At 36.3% G+C, this 24,674-nt stretch overlaps 1 protein-coding gene across 5 annotated transcripts in view; it reads left to right on the forward strand.

The window, feature by feature from the left end:
- Nucleotides 1-6,384: 6,384 nt before the first annotated feature.
- LOC135690843 (uncharacterized) overlaps nt 6,385-24,674 on the forward strand; it is a 63,239-nt gene continuing 44,949 nt past the window's right edge. The window contains exons 1-2 of one of the 5 annotated variants that reach the window (XM_065208524.2): nt 6,385-6,776; nt 17,228-17,375. In XM_065208524.2, coding sequence (XP_065064596.2) covers nt 6,535-6,776; nt 17,228-17,375 — 390 coding nt within the window. In that variant the 5' untranslated portion in view covers nt 6,385-6,534. The other 4 variants (XM_065208531.2, XM_065208547.2, XM_065208539.2 and 1 more) reach the window with 4 other exon arrangements.

Genomic DNA, 24,674 nt, shown 5'->3' on the forward strand with positions numbered 1-24,674 from the left:
ATGGATTACATAAAAACTGAGGTTGAATAAACGTCATAGCATGTGGTTATAAAATTGATTGTGTTGATTGTGATTACCTTTTTTAGGTTATGAAAGGTTAATAGAGATTTTTTAACATGATGGAATTTTCTGAAATTTTTGACTTTTCATAGACCCAGGTTCAGTTATTCTGCCCGGCATTAATTGTAGAGTTCACTTAAATTTTTGTCAGTTAGCAAAAAAGTAAGGCGTGATTCAGTAACAAACTCGGCGTTTACTTTCTTTTTTTCTCAAGCCATAGCATAGGATAATGCGATGCCAATGATACTTCAACGGGTGTTGCTGCATCGTCTTAAAGATTTGTTAGCCGAATAACCTAGTTTTTTGCTTGCACTGGACTGTTTAGTATCAAACACGAACGCGTAAGATATTGCCTCGTGGAATGAAAAATTGACATGAAAAAGATGTCAATAAAATGGCAAGAATTAGCCAAATTGCACATAATGGACGAATAAACTTCGAGTCGCAAGTGGTTCTTAGAAAAAAAGTCAAAGTTGAAGTCAAAAAAGGGGACAGGACTGATTACTGGTTTCTTGGAATGCAAATTAAAGAAATGCAACTTCTGGTAGCATTTGTTTTAAATGGTCTTCGGAATGATAAACCTAAATGTTTTGTGAAAAATATAGTTAGTAAGCACGTATTAAGTCTAAAATACAGACGGCAAACCAATTTAGCGGATGATCACACAAAAACTAAAGGGAACCTTCTTGCTATGATTTAGCTATAATATCATGATTAAGCTATCAAATTTTCGTATATAGAAATGATTCGCTTTGGCTTTATTTGTTTTTTCATTTTGAATTTTTGATAGAAATTTGTACAATTCAATAGACGTTCAATGTATTCCGCATGTAAGCCACAAATTCTACAAAGCGAATCAGTGTACCTCCCTTTCTAGTTTGCTATTTTTAGGTCTGCAATTTTTAGTTTAAGTTTCAGTAAAGATAAGGCTTCCTCACACCTCAGATATTCTGTAATTTAAACTTACTATCCTTTATGCATCTGAAGTTAGTTTTCTTATAACTTTTAACTTTGTATCTTCGAGAAAGTCCCTTGTGAAAAATAACTGAAATCCAAATCAGAAAGAATTTCTATTATTTAATGTTAAATTTCAATTAGTGTACTCAGCGCCCATTTGTAATCAACAGCTCAACTTTGCTATTAGTGCTACATATGTTATGTTGCTTAGAAATTGATGAAATACTCACTTGACCACACCCTGATTTTCAGACCAGACCCACCTAGGCCCCTCCAGTTCTTTGTGGCCGCTTAAAAATTCTGAGCCAGACCGCCACTGTTTATGGGAACCCGTTTTTATGCATTTTTATGCATCTTGTTTAATGATAAGTTGTATTTTCTAAGTCCGATTCATATTTTTGTTCTGTTTATATGAAAGAAATGGTTAGATTTGCATTTTCATGTTTTTCTTGGTCGTCCGTTTCGACCAAACTCCAATCCAAGTTTCACAGGTCTTTTTTCTAAAGGCGCATAAATTATAATTGAGCCAAAAGATATCATCGGGGACTGCGACTGTGTGAGTCGGATATACAGGGTGGGGACTGCCTCACTCCGTAAATTTACAGAATACTTCCAAACAATGCCTCTTTTACACAAAAAAAATGTTTCTTTGGCTCATGATGCTGGAGGATTATGTTACAACCAAAATTTTGGGTAATTTTTCCAAAAAATCCTTTCGAAGAAAGATCAAAATTTTTGAAAAGTTTTCTAAGCATTATCAAATTTTAGAGACCTTTTGTATTAGATCAACTGTTTGTTGGAAAGAACCGTTTTTAATGTAATAATTGAAAAATGTAATAATTATAACCGCTGTAAAATGAAAGCAAGGGCTATCTCGGCCTATATCGACATTTAGCAGAGATTTGCCCCGGCGTGTTCAATTTCATTGTTCAGTGTTGTACCCGAGCTCATCCGGAGATCTAATAGAGATCCTTTCCTCCAACTTATATCTGAACTTTTCATACCCTTTGCTCTGGGACATTATACTAAATGATAATAAACTTTATACAAAAAACAAAGTGAACAGGAGCTCCTGCTCTGCTACACTATGATTCAGTCACACTCTATTATCTAAAATTGAACTTATTAGGTTCATTTATTTGAGAGTGCTGAAGTTACAGTTACAATATTCTTATTTTTGCAGGTTTATAGGTTTGTCAAGAATGGTAATAAGTGTAAAACGAACACGTTGTGAAAAAAACTGCGAACATTTAAATGTTGCAAATGGTCTTATACATGCAAAAGTCTTTTGTTCCAAAATTTGTATTGAATCAAATTGAGGTGGTGCTCTTTCTAAAGAATCTTTGGGTTTCATAGTTATATCAATAGACAATTTACATGGTTTTATAATTAGATAAATGATTTTATGTATTAAGCGCATTAAATTCAGCTTGAATATCAAGATCACCTGATCCTTCCTTGATACGTCGACGATTCGTTGAGAGATTTGAAGTATCTTCCACTGCTATCAGAAGCAAACTCGTTGCTTTATCTCAAACTAAGTATTTTTTCAAAATCACTTGCATTTTAAGCATATACCAAGAGACAGCTGCGCTGTGAACTGCTAAATATTCCACGAAACGTGTTCTTTTAGATCATCAAACTTAAACTGCCGTCGGTTGCGTTTGATACTTCGTAGGCGATATCCAGTTTTTTCGTAAAAATCGAAGCCAGGTCGCAGGGAAATGAATTCAGTCAGTTTCAAGAATGCAAAATTCTAGACACCAAAGGGGAATTTTTGAATATTCACTATTTCAGAAACAAATCTACTATCACCTAAGATGTTCAATGGCTAATATCAGCTTCAAGCTTGGGAAATTGTAGAGATGCTTATATTTAGATCATTCTTAGAGATAAGATAATTGCAATAAAATAAACATGCTTTGTATAGTTTGGTATGTATCATCAAGGTATTAGGTGGAGCAGATATAGAGAATCTCCTTTGTTATGGTGCTGATCCTTGTTGCCATCGAACATTTGCTCCATTTTCTGAAAGAAATATCATCTCGCTACGGCAAAACTTTGGAACTTTAGGACTGATGGTTGAATGTTTACCAAAGAGACCCATGTCTATGCATCTAAATAACTTTTATCATTGAAATTCGTTTCCTTCCTTGGCTCGTTTCCTTCCTTTCCCACTACAGAATAGAAAAATGCATGAGGGAGTAAACAATAGCATTTGTGAGTAAACAGATTCATGCATAAGTTGATGTCTATATTATACTAAATCTTATTTGTAATTAATTGATATTTGTTAGTTTTTGTTGAAACAATTACTTAAACCAAATGTAAATAAATAAGTTTTTATCATTGCTGCATATTATCATTCTTATAGCTTATATCGTTCCTTCCCTGAAATTAGGTTAACCAAACTACCCATCTGTTATCTCCCCATTCGAGAGACAAAATGAATTTCAATAGTCTCCGGCTTTAGACAAGCAACAATATACCTCTTGAAAAAGCTGATTCAGATACAGCTGCTGAAAAAATACCACGTCTCTTCTAACTCTCAATATCTTTATTTGATATAACCGCAGATTTAAAATGTATATCAGCGTGCTATGAAAGCATAAACATAAGTTATATCAGTGAGAGAGAATTTCAGCATTTGGAAGGAATATCAATTGTGTGGAACATCCAACAATTAGAGATTATGGTTAAGGTGAAACGAGGAAACTCATTTGAACAGAACAAAAACCGGTCGTGATGAGTGATCTTTTCAATAATTTTCATTAGAATCATTCTTAAATTTGCCAGAAGAGCTAAGATCTGAATTTAATGGTCTTTTCCGAAATAAATAAAGATACATAATTGTACAAATAACCAACATGTTGATATGTCATCCCAGAACAGGCAGGACCTAAAATGAGCGTGACCAAAATCCAGATAACTCAATGCGTGACAAGACGTGGTTGTCACCGGCGCAGCATATTTTGAGATGAACGATTATTCTGGTTGACTATGTTACAAATAAAAGTGCTTCCCCGGCGTGTCCTCTCTCATTCTTCAGTGGTGTACACAAGCTCATTCGAGAGGTCTAAAAAACATTCTTTCCTCTGACTTATATGTGAACTTTTCGTACCCTTTTCACTGAGACATAATACTAAATGATAATTAGGTTTATACAGAAAACATAGTGAGCAAGAATTTCTGCTCTGCTACACTGTGACTCTGTCACACTCTTTTGTCTAAAATTGTACTTATTGGGCTTCTCTTTTTGAGAATGCTGAAGTTCTAGTTACATGATTCTTATTTTTGTTGGTTTATAGGTTTTTCTAGAAAGGTAAAAAGTGTAAAATGGACACGTCGTTAAAAAAATGCCCACATTTTTGTTATAAATTGCAAATGACCTTATACATGCAAAAGTCGTTTGTTCCAAATTTTGTGTTGAATTAAATTGAGATGGTGCTCTTCTAAAAAATCTTTTGGTTTCAAAATTATGGTACACTTTTTATAAGGATATTGTGGCTCGAGAAAAATTTTGAAATAATGCCATTCCAAGCTTCATCAAGACTGTCATAAATTCTGATGTTTAAAAATACACTCATCTGTTCTGTGAATAATTAACTCTGTGAATAGTGTGGTGTGAATTAGTGACTTAGATTTTGTATTTCAATACCACATTCATTGCCTTTTTGTTCGTTATTGCTTATGTTTATTATGAAGCATAAAATCAAACAAAGTTTGAATTTTTTTTATCAATCTTAGTCTCCAAATTGGATTATTTCAAGAATATCGAGACTTGGCATAAAATTAAGGTATTCTCAAAAAGAAATGTGAATTTGGCAACGTACACGCACTAGAAATGCTGTGATATTGTCAGCAAAGAGGAACCTTGGCCTAGATTCGTTGGAAAGGGTTTAATAGAGGGCGGCAAATATTAAATACAGCGGCTGAGTAACCAATACCAGGACCGGGGGCCTTAGCTATTTTATGGGAACCTCTGACAAGAAAAATATTATATTATAACAAAGCATCAACTACATTAATGTATATTACAAAATTTGGAGCAACAAGTTAAGATGTACGACAAATACAAATTAAGATGAAATATAATTACAAAAATGTCAAACAATGAGTTTGTGTAATAACGTGCCTTATATCAACTTTTAATTTAAGTTTTTAAAGCTGCAAAGTCATCATGTTGATTAAATTTGGAATAGAATTCCACAGAATAAAATATAACATATTTTTTTATTCGATAAATTTTCCATAAATTACTGGTTATCTAAGCCATGCAAATTCGGATGTACCAGGCCACAGTAGAAAAATACACCCAAACAAAGTTTTTAATGAATTGCTTTTCAAAACTATGAATCAGCATGTATGAGTTACAACAGGGAACGTGCAAATTTAACTTGAGCGTTTCAACTAATGCATTCCAAAGTTTTTATCATCTCAATCTTCTTTATAGCCGATGTTTTCAAATTTTTAAAGAAAGTTACAGATTGAAAAAATACTTTCCATAAAATACTTTATTCAATATAGAAAGAATAAAACAATTTATATTTTTAATATGCAAACAATCAATATATTAAAGAATAAAGACAAAGTTCTTTCTAAATGTAAAGGAAAAAGTTTTACATGATTTTTTTTCAAATCTCTTCGTCATTAATTTTATGTATCACGAATATTTCACGGGAAGTTATTAAAAAATCCGCCGATTTCAAATATATTTCCCCACACCACGACGTGATTGCAACGAGTTCCCATAAATTGCACAGCCTTTCACTGAAGTTACCAACAAAAATTCAACAAGGCCGGTTAGGTTCTGTGCCTGGGGCCTAGGCCTCGTAGGCCCCATTGGTAATCCACCACTGATTACATATGGTTGGCTAAAAATGCGGCGTCCGATAGAGGGCGGCGTTCATTAGAGGAAATACGGTATTTCAGAGATTTTTCCAAATTATAAAAAGTACCGCTTTTTCTAAGTTTCACTGTCCGTGCCCTAGATTTGAGGGAAAAACCTACCCAATTCCCAGAGGTTTTCCGGATGAGCTTGGGTACATTTTTGAATAAGAGAAGACACACAGGGAGGTTTGCATAATAGACAAATTTGATTTTGATGGTTTCTTAGACCACTGGTGGGTAGGGCTTTTGATTTTTAAAGAAGGAAGAGTGCCGAGAATGGCTGCGAGCATTGAAAGAATAGAGATTATTTTGTATTGCGAGGACCTCTCTAAAAGTGCCCTGCTGTTAGTATTACTAAAAGATAACGTGGTGACATTTCTTTTGATAAACACAATAAAACGGGCCACTGCTCTTTGCTCTTGATGAGTGACAATGAAAAGAATTCAAATCGACCCCATTGCAAGGGACCTTGTGATGAAACACAAATAAAATTTCATGTATTGACAAACAAAGGGATCAGCAGATTGTCTAAAAACAAGAGAGCTATAATTAGGAAGTCCTTGAGAACTGAGGTTTGCACAAGTTCCTAGTCGATGCATTACGGAATTATTGGCATCGAATAACGAAATGCCTATTGAGGAGAAGGATCAAATAGGCGAAGCTGATTTGGACTCATACGTCGTGATAGAGACTCCGTCACCAGCACCTAGGCATAATAAAAAAGTGATTGGATCTCCATCGCCCAGAGTTTTAAGAGCGAGAAGGATTAGAGCTTTCACATCTGTTGCAGAAAGAGATGCACTTGTTAACAGCATCGACTTGGGAAAGATCAGCCAGCGACTGACAGAGGATTTCCGCAGCGGTTCACGGTGAGCACTCATTATATATTTGAAACTACAATTACAACCGAATCCAGAATGTCGAGGGAAAATTACACTGAATTCGCGTTTTAGTTTTGAAGCGAGATGTGCCATGGAGGTCAGGCAAAAGGGCAGCAAAGGTCAAACTACAAGTAAATAATGTGCGCCTTGTCATGTGACAATTTACGATCATTCGCATTTATTCATTATTTTTAGGGCAAATATTCGCTATTCATTAGCGAAATCATCAGAGTAAACACTGATGAAGCCCTGTATGCCGGGACGAAATATAAGTTATACGTAAAAATTAATTACTTTTAAAATTCTATTACCAGAGAAGAAAACTTACACTCCCCTTATATTTTTATCCAGTTTTGGAAAAATTAGAAAATCGATCTTAAAAAAGTTGGGTGAACATGTCCACCCCAATCCACCCCTTGGCGCCGCCCCAGGATCCTCGTCGTCGCGTTTCTTTGTTCCTGATTATTATTGTCATTCAGTCGAAATACTGGCAACTATTGATAGTGTTGGCCACCTTAAATTTTCAGATGCTATTTGTGCCTGTCAAGAGGAAGGCAAGAGAAAAATCGCCCCTGGGCCTCGAGATCTAGGGTGTCTCTTAAAGAGATGAATTCCATTTTGAAAATGGAATTAATCAAACATAGCCAAAGTATACTTGATTGCTTGATGTACAATAGTAGAGAAAATAACTATGGATTTAAGTAAATTGTACTAGGAGTAAATAATAGATTATTAATCAACGACGTTTTGAGCATAGCCCGTTATCAAGTGAATGTGAAAAGCGATAATAGAACTAAAAACGTGAAAAATAATAAGGGATTGCGATTAAAATGATCTTTTGTGTATATTGGCAAAGCATCGCGCCAGATTAACAACAGGTTTGGCGAGCACTTACAAAATGTTATATAAAAATTCAGCTCAGAAGCAAACACGACAGTGATCCTGATAGAAACATTTAACCCTGACATTCATTGGAAAAACGAATCATTTTTCAACTTTATATCCTTATATACTTGAGACCTTATACCCTTCTAGACTTCATGGACATTTTACGTTTCTTCAATAACCAACATCCCCCCTTTGTTTTTCTTTTCTTTATGTATTTATGTATATGTATATACAGTGGTATGGTGGCTCGAAATTGGCTAGGGGGCACTAACCTTTTTGGCGCCCCCTAGAGTTTTATGCCCACGGTACAACTCTATCAGGGCCGGTGAAACGTGATTGAAAGTGGGGGAGGGGCCACAATGTTAAGATTGTATAGAGGTTTTGTGAATACCGCTACCATGGTTGGAAACAAGAATTATTTATGATTGGCCGAAAACTCGTTTAAGACATTTTTTATAAACGAGGAAGATCCAAGTAAATTTTCAAAAACATTTTTCTATCATTATGCCCCAATGTCAATATTGTAAAGGGGTTTAGTGAAAGCCGCCAAAATGCTGTTTGAAAAATTTTTTAGTATGCTTTTCTAGGAATGACCGGAAACTACCTCAGGAACATCTACAACACACGTAGCTTTAGGCCCAATGGAGATTTTAGAAAATACTGATAAGCTTTTTTTATCATTATACCCCATAGTTTTATCTATTTTAACTGGCATGACCCTGACATGAAGACAGTAAAGGTAATGCAAAATTCAGGAACAGGTTTACAATAAAATATGAACATAAGAATATACCAGGCTAAGAATCTTTGTAAACTTAAGGTATTATTTTGTAAGTTTGATCATAAAAATTTCCCTTAGTAGTTATGTCTCATATCCAACCTCCGTGAGGTCAAGCAAATTACACTCTTTTTTTATAAGAACAATTTTACAAGAACATGAGCCTCAAAACTGGTCAACAGTTAAGAACAAATTGTGAACAAATTAAGAACAAAACAGTTAAGAACGAGTTTCTGCAAAATGCAATTCTGAACAACGTTTTTTCTCAAAATCGAGGATTTTTAGCGATGTGTGGGTGCTTTTTTGGTGAATATTCAAATTTGTCAGCAAATTAAGGCTGTCTCACTCACTTTCTTGGCAAATGAGGCCTGAACACCTCCTTTGAGCGAATAAGCAAGCAATAGCACTGCTTACACCCTCTTAATTTAAGAACAATTTAAGAACAATCCAGCCTCAGATTTTCGAAAAAATTAAGAACAGTCAGCCTGAAATTAAATTTACTGGTTCTTATCGAAAAAAAAGAGTGTAGTGGGTTACTTGCGGAAGTTTGGTAATGTATGATGGACTGCCGAAGGATGCTTGGATGTTATCGCATCCTGGGTCTTACCCTGGGCTCCGTAGCGTCAAAGGTTGCCGAGAAGGTGGAGTGGCGCGGAAATGCGGAAGACGAAAGAAAGAGACGAGAATAAGACGGCTCCACATTGAGATATGCGCTTCTTCGGAGCACGGCTATGGCGAGTTGCCTTCTTTGTTCACATTTGTTTCCAACGGGATTTTGGCGCCCATTTGAAGAGTTGGGTCGCCTTTGGCGCCCCCTGATATCTGGTCGCTGGTGGGACACGTGTCCCCCCGGCCCCACCTGCCACCACGCCACTGTTTATATGTGTATATACACTCTTTTTTTTATAAGAACAATTTTATAAGAACACGAGCCTCAAAATTGGTCAAAAGTTAAGAACAAATTAAGAACAAGCTGAGGCTGAGCTTCTGCAAAATGCAATTTAGAACAACATTTTTTCTCAAAATCGAGGATTTTTAGCGATGTGTGGGTGCTTTTTCGTCGAATATTCAAACTTTTCGGCAAATAAAGGTTGTCTCACTCACTTTGTTGGCAAATGAGGCCTGAACAGCTCCCTAGAGCGAAAAAGCTAGCACTCGCACTGTTTACACCCTATTAGATAAGGAAAAAATTAAGAACAATCCAGCCTCAGAATTTCAAAAAAATTAAGAACAGTCAGCCTGAACTTAAATTTACTGGTTCCTTTAAAAAAAGAGTGTATATGTTTATATTCACTTGATAACGGGCTATTCTCGAAACGTCGTTAATTAACAATGTATTATTTATTCCTAGAACAATTTTACTTTAAATTTATAGGTATTTTAAAGCAAAAGCGTGCCTAAAAATAAACAAACTTCTAAACGATTCGATTGCAAGAAATTTTCTGAAATGCATTTCAAGCTAATCTGAAGGGCATGGTCGCAAAAAGTTCCTCGCAAGGGGCCTCGTCTTTTGGTTTTGCCTCAAGGCCCCCGAAACCTCTTGGCATCTTGGGTAACTGCACCTGAGAGACGTCCTTGCTATAGAAATTACTTACCTAGGAAATCAACGGAAACAATAAGTGGGGAGGGACGTACCCGAGAACCCTCCAGGGCAATAACCTCAAAGAGTGAGAAGCAAATCTCACTTTCGTTTCGCTTCCCCGCTTTGCTCTTTCACTCGACTCCTTAGAGGTTCTGGTACTAAAAGCCTCCGACAGCTCAGACAAAAGTTCCACTGCTAAAATTTTCCGGCGTTAAAGCAAAAGTTCGGCTGAAAAATTCAATTTGTAAATTCATATTATATGGCAATACCCAAGGGTGTTAAATTGGGGTTTTCCAAAGTTTTACCTTAAATCTACTTGGATTCCATTTATGTCATGTGATGTATTTGAATGGTCCATTATTTTAATAAGGTTGAAAGTTCATATTAAGGCTCGATCATAATTTCGACGTTTGCGTCTTGTCCATCAAGCAGTAAATAGTCTGCGTTCAGACTCTACGGATGAGAAAGAATCCAGAGAGGAGAAGAGTAGAAGAAGTTTCAAAAACTTGTAGGTCTCACCCCTTTCAGCCTCCCCACTTTTAGACTGGTGCGCGGTGCCTGGCTCCTAAATTTTTTTAATCACTTTATTTAATGTTGGTCTACATAATAATTTATCTCCTTTCATTGGTTAGTAAATCTCTAGTCTAACAGAGGGACAAGTTAAGGCTGATTTCCAAGGCGAATTCTTGCGCCTGAATCGAACTTTTGCCAATGTGAGCATGCGTGGTGTCATGTTCTCAAATTTCGCAGCGAAAAAATTCGATCCGCAGAAAGTAGAACACGATCCTACTCTATCACTACGACTATTTATTCTATTCACACGAGAGTATTCGCTTAGTGGAAACCAGGCTCAAGACTGCTGTCTGTGATTTCAAAAGGGACCTGTTGTCAATTTATTTCACTTTCGGTCACCCACTTTGTGGAAACTTCCTTCACCCGAAAAATTGTTTTTAAAGTGCCTATGAAATAAAATTTGACAAGTTTAGATAAAGGCACACTTTTCATAAGCAAAATTTGCTGATTTCAATGATATATATTGAGGTGATTTTTTTCTTGCGGAACCGTCTAAAAATATAGGTTGAATATCCTACTTTCACATTTTCGACTGTGACAAAGCGCCGTTATCTGTGACGTCACAAAGTCTGCAAACACGGAAGCAGTTGACGTTTAGTACACACGGACACAGACGGAGGTCGTTGATTGAACTACCGTTAAAATAGCCGTAGGGGGCAATTTTAAGTCAGGATACATATCCAATCTTTTTTAGTGCATCAAACTGTCCTTTTTTGCAAAGTTTCATACTCCTGTACCAAAGTACGACTGAAATACGATAATACCGTTTATTAAGATCTTGGGCGGTGCACCCCAGTCTAAAAATGGAACAAGGGAGCAATTTTCAGATTGAGTCTTTATCTTATCAATTACTGCGTATCAGATTGCCGTCTATTGCAATGTTTCCTGCTATTGTACCTACTTTCGGCAGAGATATCAAAATATTGTCATTTGTGGAGTCATGCGGTAAAATACCCCAGTCTAAAAATAGCCCAAGGGGGCAATTTTCTGTCGGGGTCTATATTCTATCTTTTTCAGCGTATCAAACTGTCCTATTTTGCAAAGTGTAGCGCTGTAGTACTAAAGTACGATCGAGATGCAATCAAACCGTCTTTATAAGTCTGGAGCAAAGAACCCCAGTCTAAAAATAGAAAAGGGGGCAATTTTCAGTTGGGTTACATTTCCTATCTTTTTCAGCGTATCAAACTACCACTTTTTGAAATTTTCATGCTGGTATCACAATTTGCACAATTGTTTGACTAACAGCCCTGACTAAGTGGTGTGGTGTGTTTACTGCGAAGACGGAATCAACTGCAAACCTTGTGACGTCACTGATTCTTATGCTTTGTCACTCGCACTCATTGTTTTTAAAACCCCCAAAAAAAACTTTCCCGTGCAAATTTTCGAGTTAATTTTCGTTTTACAAGCCCGTCGGAATTATTACAGAAGAGATCGATAACCCTAACTCGTTATGTAACCATTCAGTGCAAAGCTACCTAACGATAAACTACGCTCAAATAATTGTCAAACTGTAGCATGTTTCCTCTATCATAGTGTACTGAATGAGAAGAAATACAAGGGGCAGCCCCCCAATATGAATTTCGTTCCGACGGCACTGTTTTATACTGCAACAACATGTAGAAGTTTCAGTTTCTTACAAAAAAACTATATGTGAAATTTAGTTTCATAGGCACTGTGCCCAAGTGGCCCTCCCGGCTCCGACGGCCCTGACATTGTTACATGAGCACAGGCCTTTTCTCAATCAAACCACTGTATTTTGCCCTAGGCTCTAAAACTTGTGATTGTCTGCTTTAATTAGCAAAACACGGGTCTTTTACTTACCATATTTCAGGACACCTGCCACAGACTTGACTGATTTTGCACACTTAAGCCCCGGCAAAACGACTGGACATTTGCGCTGGTCACACACTGGACATTGCTTAAGCCCCGGCAAAACGACTGGACATTATCACTGAACATGGACTGGACAAATGTCCAGCGTAAATGTTGCGTCGTTTTGCCACCTTGTCCAGTCTTGTTCAGCGATGTTGAATGTTGTTCAGTCGATTTTGAAGGCAGCCAAAAATGTTCAGTGGACAGGACTAAATTTCTTTTGTTCACTGATGTTATACAGAAATTGTTCAGTCGTTTTGCCACTCTACTGAACATTGTCCAGTTCGTGCACGCGCAATCGATTAATGGTTTGGATTTGGGGTCAATTTATTTCCCATATTCAAATCTTCAACAAACTATCCTAGTCAACACCGCGAACGAAATGGAAACAACGTAAAAATTCAATTCGACCAATAGTAGAAAAAGGCATTTCATTAATAACGATGAGTCTTCTGATCAGATTAGCTTTAGTTACGATAAGGAAAGCGATGCCAGAGAGCACGAGGACTGTGATTTTGATGAACCTAGCAGTCCTAGCCACTTTTCAATAATACACTTTAATTCATACGATAACACGGTTAGGGCTATGAAAAGTGTATTTTCAAAGGTAAAGAGATGCCTTGTTGCCTGTTTTTCAACCCGCATTCTTCAACAGAGAAAAAGTTCACTGGACAATGTTCAGTCGTTTTGCCATAACCAATATTTTCTTGATGTCCATACTCTGAACAAGTGAGCAATGTCAATGTGTGACCAGTGCAAATGTCCAGTCGTTTTGCCGGCGCTTTACTTGTTTAGAGTATGGACATCAAAAAAATATTGGTGGTGGCAAAACGACTGAACATTGTCCAGTGAACTTTTTCCCTGTTGAAGAATGCGGGTGGGGAAACTGGCAACAGGGCATCTCTTTACCTTTGAAAGTACACTTTTCATAGCCCTAACCGTGTTATCGTATGAATTAGATCGATTATTGACAAGTGGCTATGACAGCTAGGTTTATCAAAATCACCGTACTCCTGCTCTCTGACATCGCTTTCCTTATCGGAACTAAAGCTAATCTGATCGGAAGACTCGTCGTTACTAATGAAATGCCTTTTTCTGGTATTGGTCGAATTGAATTTTCACGTTGTTTCCATTTCGTTCGCGGTGTTGACTAGGAAAGTTTGTTAAAGATTTGAATAATGGAAATAAATTCGCGCCAAATCCTATCCATTACATTCATTGCGCGTGCGCGAACTGGACAATGTTCAGTAGAGTGGCAAAATGACTGAACATTTCTCTACAACATCTACAAACAAAAGAATTTTAATCCTGTCCACTGAACATTTTTGACTTCCTTCAAAATCGACTGAACAACACTCAACATCGCTGAACAAGACTGGACAAGGTGGCAAAACGACGCAACATTTACGCTGGACATTTGTCCAGTGCATGTTCAGTGAAAATGTCCAGTCGTTTTGCCGGGGCTTTAGAGGTATTTTACCATGTCCTTTTTGACTATGTATTCAAATTCCAAAATTCTTGGAATAAAATTCTAAAAGTATATTTTTATGACGTCATCACTTTGCTACTCTATTCCTATACTCTGATAGTACTCCTTACTTAATGCACTATAATTTATTCAATCGTGTTGCATATTATTTTTTTACAACCCATAATAAACAGCCCGAAATATAGTCATTTGGGCAAACATTTGTTCAGTGATGGGGTGCCGAGGCAATCCATCCCTGTTTCCTTCAATTAAGTCTTGAAAATATTAAAACCCTAAAATATTTGGAGGACGAGGAAGGTATTGACGTACATACCAAGGTGATTTCAATTTCGATCTCTGATAGCGATTTAAATCCTTCACATTATAAAAGATAAATGTAATCTGCATGTAGGTTGGAGCCCTTGGATGTTTTTAAAAATAAGACACGATCAACGGCATAAGTTTCTCATCCAGCAAGCATAAAAAACAATATCTTTTTTAATGGCCAATCCCCTGAATCCTTTTTCCCTCCACCGTTCTTTTCTTTTGTTGGCTCAACTGCATTTGTAGGTATAGCAGGTGCATCGGGCTAATCAAAGGAAGCATAGGCTTTTCACTTCCATTCTCTGCCCAGAATTTCCCTTTGTGATATATCTATGACCTCTCAGTTTCGAATTTTGTCACTCTTTGGTTCTTTTCTTTCGTTTGATTCAACGTACCTTAATCCAAAATAGGATTCCCAATCTGTCGGCCCAAGATAAGAGAATCTCGTTAGGTTTAAGAATGATTTTTATGAAGTGGCATAAAACCAGCGATAATGTTTCTCTGATAATGACCAATGAATTCTACGTTTGCACTTCACATAAGTCAGTTATATTTACTTTTAGCTCTGATCTTTTCGCCCTATTTCTCAACTCGTAATCCAATCAATTTATGGAATAAGTCTGATGCTAAAAGACTATAAAAATATTTGACTACCGGGACATTGATAGGAAGAATTCTTTTGAAATCGGGAAGGGGTCTGACACGATAAACCATTCACCTTTGATTTCATACGCAGAATTACCTGCAGTCTTTTACTGGCCAAATAATATCTGGAGTGGTGCTCATCGATATTGGAAATTGTGCTATTTTTGCCTGGTCCTCAGATTAAACTTTACAAAATATACGATACCAATGACATGCAATCTGTTGGCTACGAATTTTGCCTAATATTGTAAGATGTTTTGTTAAGGTATAAGCCAAAGTAACCATATCGTCGATGGAACGTCGCCAGTTCGACCCTGCAAAGCAAACTGTACACACGGTTCAGAACTTTGAAGAACTTTGATGTTGGTGGTCTACCTTGATTAGAGGACTATCAGAACTGGAGTTTTGACAAGTTATTCGACGAAATTCTTTTTGTCAATTTCTAATTGAAAGTTCAAGAATCTTCCTAGCAGTTTTTTATTGGATAATATTGAGGCAGCCGCAACCACGAAATGCCGGAACAGAATTTTAGGCCGCTAATTCGACGATCTATAAAGAAAAGAACATCGGTATTAGATGAAGGAAGTACGTACGTGCAAAGAGTTCTAGATCGCCGCAAAGCTACGTTTCTCTGGGATTATCTAGCTCAGTCTTACCCTGAAGTTCGTCGTAGGTGAGTCGTTGTAAGCTGCATGTATTTGAGAAATCGAAATTATTTTGTAAAGGATTAATAATAATAATAATAATGATAATATCAGTAACGATGTTGATACATGGTAATACCTTCCACACCATAAGTGCGAGGGCCCTGTACTCGGCAAATACTGAAACAAATGCTCAATTGGTCCATCCTCGCCATGGGATGTCACCAAGTCATGGAGGAGTGCAGGGTCTGAAACGATAACATTCATGTCAACAGAAGTTTTTCTCAATCAAGGTATGCAGGACAAGAAAGCCTTAAACTTAATTTAAGATATAAACTCTACAATTTAAAAACAAATTCTCAAATTTTAGATTAAGAATAATTGACAATTAACAGACATGCACTAATCAATTACAAGGAGGTCACAAATAGAAATAATCAAGAATTTGCTTGATTACTGAAATGCAGTATGTAGAAAATTAGAGATTCGTTGGTAAAGCGCTGAATGATTAGAAAAGAGTAAATTGATTGAGAAAATCTTTTCAGACGTTGATATCAACAGAAACAAATAATCCAATTCGCGATTATAAGAAGCTATCAAACACGGCTAAAATGGTTGAACAAAATATAGGAATAATGCAGTTAACTTGACTGCTGTTGCAAGTATCGATGTTCCAAACGTGATAAACTTTCAGGAGGCACTTATTATCGCATGCACTGTCCAAGTGGCGGTCCTACACATTTTCCATTTTCCTAGTCCCCCTCTGTCCTTTCAGCAAAGCCTTTGTTTAGCTAAGATCAAGTGATCAACATGTGATTAATAATTTAAATGAATACTATACAGCTTTTTAACGAGACATGATTTATAATAAGATACAGTGAGATATATGTTGTTGCTGCGCTGCCCTTTTTCATATCTTTATATGTGAGGCTAATGTAATAGATAACTGCGAATATCAATTTTTCTTGCAGTTAAAGTGCTTTTAATTTTTATTTTTGTGCAATGATGTCTCTGAATATTCAGGTGGCTTCTTTTTTCCAAATCCCCTCTCGTTTTCCGTTTATTTAGACTACGAAAACTATAACTAGATTTACACCCAAATTTAACAGTTAACAGTGACTTGAACTTTCTTTTGGGGACACGACAACCGTCAAGAACAGGTGAAGGATGAGAGAAAAATACATGTTCTTGTGATTATGCTGCTTTTTTTAAGTTGTTTGATTTCATTTGTAGAATGTTTTGCATAATTATGCATAGCTTACTAGTGAAATGTGCACATAAGATTCAATTCTGTTGTCTTCACATTCAGGAAAACCTCTTTCGGTTGGCTTTCGGACACCTTTTCAATCCCCTTATAGATCCTAGACTGGGTTGGGCTATCTAAAATTACCGTAAATCCACGAAAAAGCTTCCTGGGAGCTTGCTAAAATGTGATGATTTTTAGTAAGGTCTAATTGAGCGCGAGGGGGGGGGGCTGCCTTTGTAAGTGGCCATGCGTTTTCAATGCTTAGAATGGAATGTTTGATGTTTGAGAGAGAGAGAGAGAGAGAGAGAGAGAGAGAGAGAGAGAGGAGAGAGAGAGAGAGAGAGAGAGAGAGAGAGAGAGAGAGATATTTTCTGTAGTTAACCAATAAAATCTACTTGTTCCATTTTTCTTTATTTAAGGCTTCAAGTTGGGGAAAAAGAGCACAGATCGCAACATGAAGTTGATAGTCATTCAAAACTACCGCGAATCAGATCCTTTAAATCGTGTGATGCATTCAGAGATACTCAGCGAACACGATCTTTAACCGTTGATGCTGTCGCTGCTTCGGTGAGTGTTTTCTATATAAATTCTCTCAAAGTTTTTTGCGACTGTCGCCTTTTTAAAATGACGTCTCCAAGAGGCTCACTCACGAGTACGAGAGCAATTGATGTACGGAGCAGGGAGTTCCAGCTGTCTCTAAGCCAATCAATGATACCTACTAATTTTGTCTGTTCCGGTAAGACAAGGTTCGTCATAAGTAACAGAGGGTTAGATCAACAATTGGTGATTAATTATCGCAGCACAAGGAGGGTGAGATGCCTTGCTGAACTTTTGAAAAGAGAATGGGGTGACCAGAGTCCAGAAAAGTTGTTAACCTTCCTCCAGACAAAAACATCGCGGAAGGCAAACCTTCCTCACAAAACAATATAAAGTGGGCGTGGCTTGGGTGTGTCATATGAGCTTCTATTGTTTTTCGTGGACCTTCCCCCGGTCAATGGCCGTGCAACCGTAATGTTTTCCTGACTCTGGGGGTGACATCCCCGCTTTTGCATATCATGGGGAATATTTAGTTTTTCTAAAGTGGCTTACCCAATTATCAACAAAGTAATGAAGAAAAAAGAAGCTTTGTCTTGAGTATTTTTATGCTTTGCTGTAAAATTATAGCATGTGAACTTTTCCCAAAGCCAAGATACGCCACATTTGTTGCAAAGAAGTCCTAACACCGCAAATGTAGTCAAGTGATGGATGAATATAGAGCTTCAAGGTCATAACGTCATTATTGTACTTCAAAACACATAATTGTTTGTTGGCAGTTCAGAGACTTAAACTAAAGGGCTCAAAGACTCAAGACAGTATCCGCATTGTTAACAGCTTTCTTTAATCCAGCAGCATAGAAGCTCTTTCAAATTATGTCATAAGTCAAAGATAGTCAAATAGTTCATGAGCTGTTAAAATTCTATGGATCAAAACATAGTCAATAGAGTCCTTATTTCCTATTGACTTCGATCAAAACTAAATTTCGACCAGATTTAATTTTGACCAGGTTTTTGATCGACTCGTTTTTGGAAGTCTTGCATTTGACTGACATTTTTATTGATAATTTTCATCGTTAATGACCTTTAAAGTAGTTTTCCGATGTACACTGTCATGTTGTCGGAAACTGCACAAAGCTTTTTTTGTAAGAAACATGATTCTACTTTTGGAAATTTGATTTGATTTGTCGTACCAATATAAGAAGATGAGATTGATGTTTTTTTTAACTTTGAGAGAAACGTACTAGGAGAGCAAATTTAATTTCAACTTTTCCAGGAGTTAAGCGTCAATGCTCATGTTTGTCAAACAACAAACTCAATATTCAAATTTTCAATCCAGGCAGGGCCTTTTCGTTGTTGACAGGATACTGAGCGTAAAGTTGCTCGAAATCTGTACTGAGGTTATCCGAAGAATGCAATAAATTTCCTTCAAAAAAAGTTCTGGCAATTAGGCTGATAGTACACTTTCTATGTGAATAGCAACCTAGAATTCAATTTTGTATGTCTGGCAGGTTTTAGCTTGGACTCGAATTTTTTTCAAATGTATTTTCAAATGGATTCAATTCACATTTGCTTGCATCTCGTGCTATATGCCATTCATTCTTGATTGACCAGTTTCTATCAAGCTTTTTCATTTTCCCCGTTCCCTTCCCCCTTTTAGACGAGTTTTAGTGACAAATTTTATCGAATCGAAAAAAAGTGTAAGTATATTACCTAGCAGGAAGCTGTACTGAGCAGGAACAGGAATTTGCTAAACTCGATCAGATTATATTATTACCGTAACAAGCAGTGACAACTTGCTTTCAGCGGGTTGACTAATCACAGACAAATATTCAAATTATTGGACCATTCTCTCAGATAAGCTTCCCTATAACAGAGGGATGTCACTATTGTACCAAAAGAGCAGCTGAAGCAAAGCTGAACAGGGAAGACTGACTTTCATTTTTGTGACTCTGCACATAACTCCAGGAAACAGTACTACATGTGCATCGTATAAGTGGAACCGTATAGTGCAGTAGGAGTCTTAGAACTTTAACAATACTTATACTATGGAGAAACGCCAAGAATGGGTAAGTAGCTGCTCAGTTCTCAATGGTATTGGAACGAATAACAATGGTAACCATTTTGATTCACTAGACTACACTCATTTTTTTATAAGAAACTGGCTATAAGAAACGAGTAATGGACAGTCAGAAAAAATTTAGAAACTTCAGTACTCGAAGCAAACAAATTAAGAAACTATAAAATCGTGATAAAGCTGAGAACAACGAAATTTTGTTAAATCCAAGAACAAGATTGCCCTGTTGGCCTAGAACTTAAGACACAAGGGATAAAAATATACTTCCCACATCTAAATACAGCATCGGAACGGAAGCGAATCTCTTGACTTGATAAAAAAGATCACGAACATTTCATAACATAATTCATGACATCATAATTAAGAAACTCTTAAGAAACAATGAGTATTGAAATTTCCAGAACATTAAGAAACTGGAGTACTCAATATCGACCTTTGTTTCTTATAAGAGAGCAGCTCAAGGAAAAATGTAACAAATTTTTCAAATGCCAGAAAAATTCATAAATACCCTTATCTCTAGATAAGATAATAAAGTTAATTCTTGAATTAACGTGAATGAGCTCTATGTCATCGTTCTCTTGGTTTTTTTGGCAGCCTTTATCCGCCAGCGTTTTTTGCATTATAGTATGAATATAATGCATGTCCAAACTTTCCTAAAAAACTATTTTCACAGAGTCTGTGTAGTGCCCAGGTAGGGCCTTAGTGCAAATTAATGCTTTTCTTAAGAGATGTATGCTACAATGTTTTCAAACTTTTAAAATGCAATTGTTAGGGTTAATGATACAGTACAGCAACTTTTTTGAGAAAGATGGTGCTGGGCCTTGAAAAATTTAAGAAACTTTGAGGAGAGCTTCAGCCAAAAATAAAAAAGACACAAGATATAAGAAACTTCTCAGGCTAAGTAGGAAAAAACAGTTTCTTTGTTGCGGGGTCTAAATGCATTGTCTTTCTCCTCTCTCTGTTCTTTCCGAAAATCAATTCTTATGTAAAATATAAATGCATCGATTCATGGTCTTGTTAACTTGTTTTCCCATAAGTTATACGCAATTGAAAATGTTTTACGCAATGAAAGATTTATTGTTTTCCAACGTTTACATGTTAGCATATAGTCTGGATCGATTTTTTTATTATTTTTGTTACTTTTTACATCAACTCACACGAACCAAAAGCTGCGATCGTAGTATTGTGTGCTTCAAAGGCTTTTCCAAATACACATGGTTTCATACAGAAGAAAAGGAATCCCTTGCGAGATCTTCAATGATTACAGTCTACTAAGAATATTTTCGCACATGACCGTGTCTACAATTATCAGTGTCCTTTGGTTTTAAAATTGGTTTCACATTGTTTTTTTTCCGTGAGCACTTTCGTTCTTTCAATATTACTCTTTAGCATGGCTATGAATCTTAAATACTGTAAATCCTTGATTCAAAGTCTGTGTCAACTTGACACCCTCTTTGGTTAATTACCCCTCTTGAAAGCTCAGCTATGTGAAATAAGCCCTGCTTTTTTAACGCCCTTCCATCAGACAGTCAAGTGATTTAAGAGGGCTTTAACCTAGAAAATTTAAAATTCATTTCTTTACAGGACGGTATAACAATAAACAGTGAAACAATATCATTTCATTTATTACATTTTCATGAAATAAATGAAATTCCCCATTACACATTTCTGGCAATTTATGAACCCTACCACACTTCTGACTGATAAACGCCCATAACTTTGAAGCCGGAATTCTATTACCGCCCTAGACTTGCTAGAGTTGAGAATGGGATAAACTGTACCATAATGCAAGTTTTTCTCAACATTACCATTTGCATTGCTACTCTTGATTACAAGCAGTCCTACTTTTCAATTAAACGATAGTTTAAACAAAGGATGAAATACACTTTAAAACCCTAAAAATTTGTCTTGTAGGCATTGATACACTACAGCCTTTTTATATAAGAACACTTGACTCCAGTTTCAGCCTAACGTGTTTCTTATTTTGTTTCTTAATTTTTTAATGGAATTTCCTGTGCATACCAGTGTCTATAATTACGCAAGTACTTTATGACAAAACTTTTTTTAAATTGCTGACTATAGCAAAGTCTGTAACAAATGCTTGCTTTATTGGATCCAGGAAGACAATGACGTCATCGGTGACAAAACTGGTGACAGATGATGAATCTCCGTGGTTTAAGTTCCTCTGAATTGTTCTTTCTTAAGAAGAAAGTTGGCAGATTGTGGCTAGAATTTTACAGGTGCAACTTCTTTTGGTGTCCCTCTAAGAGAAAAGCGTCTAGAAATGGGGTAAATCTTGTTTTTGCGGCAAAGAAACTAATGCCCTAAGCATTCAGGCATGAAATACCTGTTTGTTGTTGGATGAGAGAATAGCTAGTCAAGATCTTTTGCTATTTGTAAATGCGTTATTTCATTTGGAGATCATTGTTGCGGCAGTACATACAACGGTTGAGAATTTGTAAGTGGAACGATTTATCTATCAGAAACTTATCCTAAAGTTTATTTTGAAAAGCAGCAAAAATGTCATTGCAAAAAAAATTATATTAGACAGACAGTTGATCTGTCAATACACCAAAAAAGACGTTTTGTTATAAAGAGAGGTGGGAGGAAAGTGTTGGTGGTGCTTAGGATCTCAGTTCATTCCTCTTATGGATATCAAACTAACGCTCACTGGCGTTTCATTGCTAAAAGCATGCTTTTTCAAAACAATGGTCGGTAGAATCTATCCTGAGATGCATTAACCCACAGTGAATGTTTTCTGTTTTTCTCACTAGTTATCTCCACAAGTGTTTATTCTCTTGCAAGAAAGCAATCTGATGCTATTTTTCAGATACGTTTTATAATATCAGTTATCTGTAAGCTCCTACATTAAAAGCAGGTCAAATTGAATTGAAATGGCAGGATGTAATTGTCCACCACAACCATGTCTGTCTTTCATATTTGGCCGAAGTAACGAAAGCATCAGAATTCATGCTGGGTTGGATTTTAATTTTACGGGTAACGTCCATTACCGATAGGCTTCTAAGAATATGGCATTGTGTTTGTAGAGTTTTCATCTCTCACTGAGATCCTTAATGTTGGTAGCATCGCTAGGTCGGCCGTTTTCACAATATTCAACCATGATTTGTGTTTCAATTCAACCAATGTTTATGTTTTGAACCTTTGGAGAATGAAGCGAAATGCTTTCGTGACTTTCGTCATCAGTTTTGAGAAAGGAAGTTCAAGGTAACTTTTTGTTTTACACGCTTTGTTTATAAGAATACGTAATTTTCTTCTGAGCATAAGATTCTTCCTAAATTTTTCTTGAGCGACACAAGGTGTAATTGAGTTGCGTTAGAATCTTAATGACTCCGAGGCTGGATACGTCTATTTCAAGACAAAGCGTGAAACTCGCATTTGTTTTTCCCAAAAAACTCAAATAAACAAAAATTTTAATTTTTGATGACGCTAGAGCCTTGTATTATTCTTAAATTTTTCTCTCAGTGACTTTGAGCCTTAATATTCTTATAGACTATATTCTTATAAAAAAGTGTGCATTGGAAACTGTCTATAAGGGCCTCATTATGGAAGCATTCCCAAGCTCATCTGGAAAACCTTTAAGAAAAAGGTGTCTTTTCTCCTCAAACCTAGGACAGTGATTTTGAAAAAAAAGGGTTATGTTTGGAATTTGGAAGAAAATTACTGAAATTGTCTTTAAAACCAATCTAGGGTGTTTGTTAAAACCAATCTAGGCGAAAATTCCTCTTCGCTGACAATATCACAGCATCTGATACCTTGTCCATTGATATAACTATGAAACCCAAAGATTCTTTAGAAAGAGCACCACCTCAATTTGATTCAATACAAAATTTGGAACCAAAGACTTTTGCATGCATAAGGTCATTTACAATTTATAACAGAAATGTGGAAAATTTTTAACGACGTGTTCATTTTACACTTTTTACCTTTCTAGAAAAATTTATAAGCCAACAAAAATAAGAATCATATAACTAGAACTTCAGCATTCTCAAAAAAAGAAGCCCAATAAGTACAATTTTAGACAAAAGAGTGTGACAGAGTCGCAGTGTAGCAGAGCAGAAATTCTTGCTCACTATGTTTTCTGTACAAAGCTTATTATCATTAAGTATTATGTTTCAGTGAAAAGGGTACGAAAAGTTCACATATAAGTCAGAGGAAAGAATGTTTTTAGACCTCTCGAATGAGCTTGTGTACACCACTGAAGAATGAGAGTGGGCACGTCGGGGAAGCGCTTTTATTTGTAACATAGTCAACCAGAATAATCGTTCATCTCAAAATATGCTGCGCCGGTGACAACCACGTCTTGTCACGCATTGAGTTATCTGGATTTTGGTCACGCTCATTTTAGGTCCTGCCTGTTCTGGGATGACACATCGACATGCTGGTTATTTGTACAATTATGTATCTTTATCTATTTCGAAAAAGACCATTAAATTCAGATCTTAGCTCTTCTGGCAAATTTAAGAATGATTCTAATGAAAATTTTTGAAAAGATCACTCATCACGACCGGTTTTTGTTCTGTTCAAATGAGTTTCCTCGTTTTACCTTAACCATAATCTCTAATTGATGGATGTTCCACACAATTGATATTCCTTCCAAATGCTGAAATTTTCTATCACTGATATAACTTTCATGCTTTCATAGCACGCTGATATACATTTTAAATCTGCGGTTATATCAAATTCAGATATTGAGAGTTAGAAGAGACGTGGTATTTTTTCAGCAGCTGTATCTGAATCAGCTTTTTCAAGAGGTATATTGTTGCTTGTCTAAAGCCGGAGACTATTGAAATTCATTTTGTCTCTCGAATTGGGAGATAACTGATAGGTCGTTTGATTAACCTAATTTCAGGGAAGGAACGATATAAGCTATAAGAATGATAATATGCAGCAATGATAAAAACTTATTTATTTACATTTGGTTTAAGTAATTGTTTCAACAAAAACTAATAAATATCAATTAATTACAAATAAGATAGAAGATTTGGAATAATATAGACATCAACTTATGCATGAATCTGTTTACTCACAAATGCTATTGTTTACTCCCTCATGCATTTTTCTATTCTGTAGTGGGAAACGAAGGAAACGAACCAAGGAAGGAAACGAATTTCAACGATAAAAGTTATTTAGATGCATAGACATGGGTCTCTTTGGTAAACATTCAACCATCAGTCCTAAAGTTCCAAAGTTTTGCCGTAGCGAGATGATATTTCTTTTAGAAAATGGTGCAAATGT

Source organism: Rhopilema esculentum, chromosome 10 (assembly GCF_057945365.1).
Source record: "Rhopilema esculentum isolate cy_ngs chromosome 10, ASM5794536v1, whole genome shotgun sequence".
In the NCBI taxonomy this organism is placed as follows: domain Eukaryota; kingdom Metazoa; phylum Cnidaria; class Scyphozoa; order Rhizostomeae; family Rhizostomatidae; genus Rhopilema; species Rhopilema esculentum.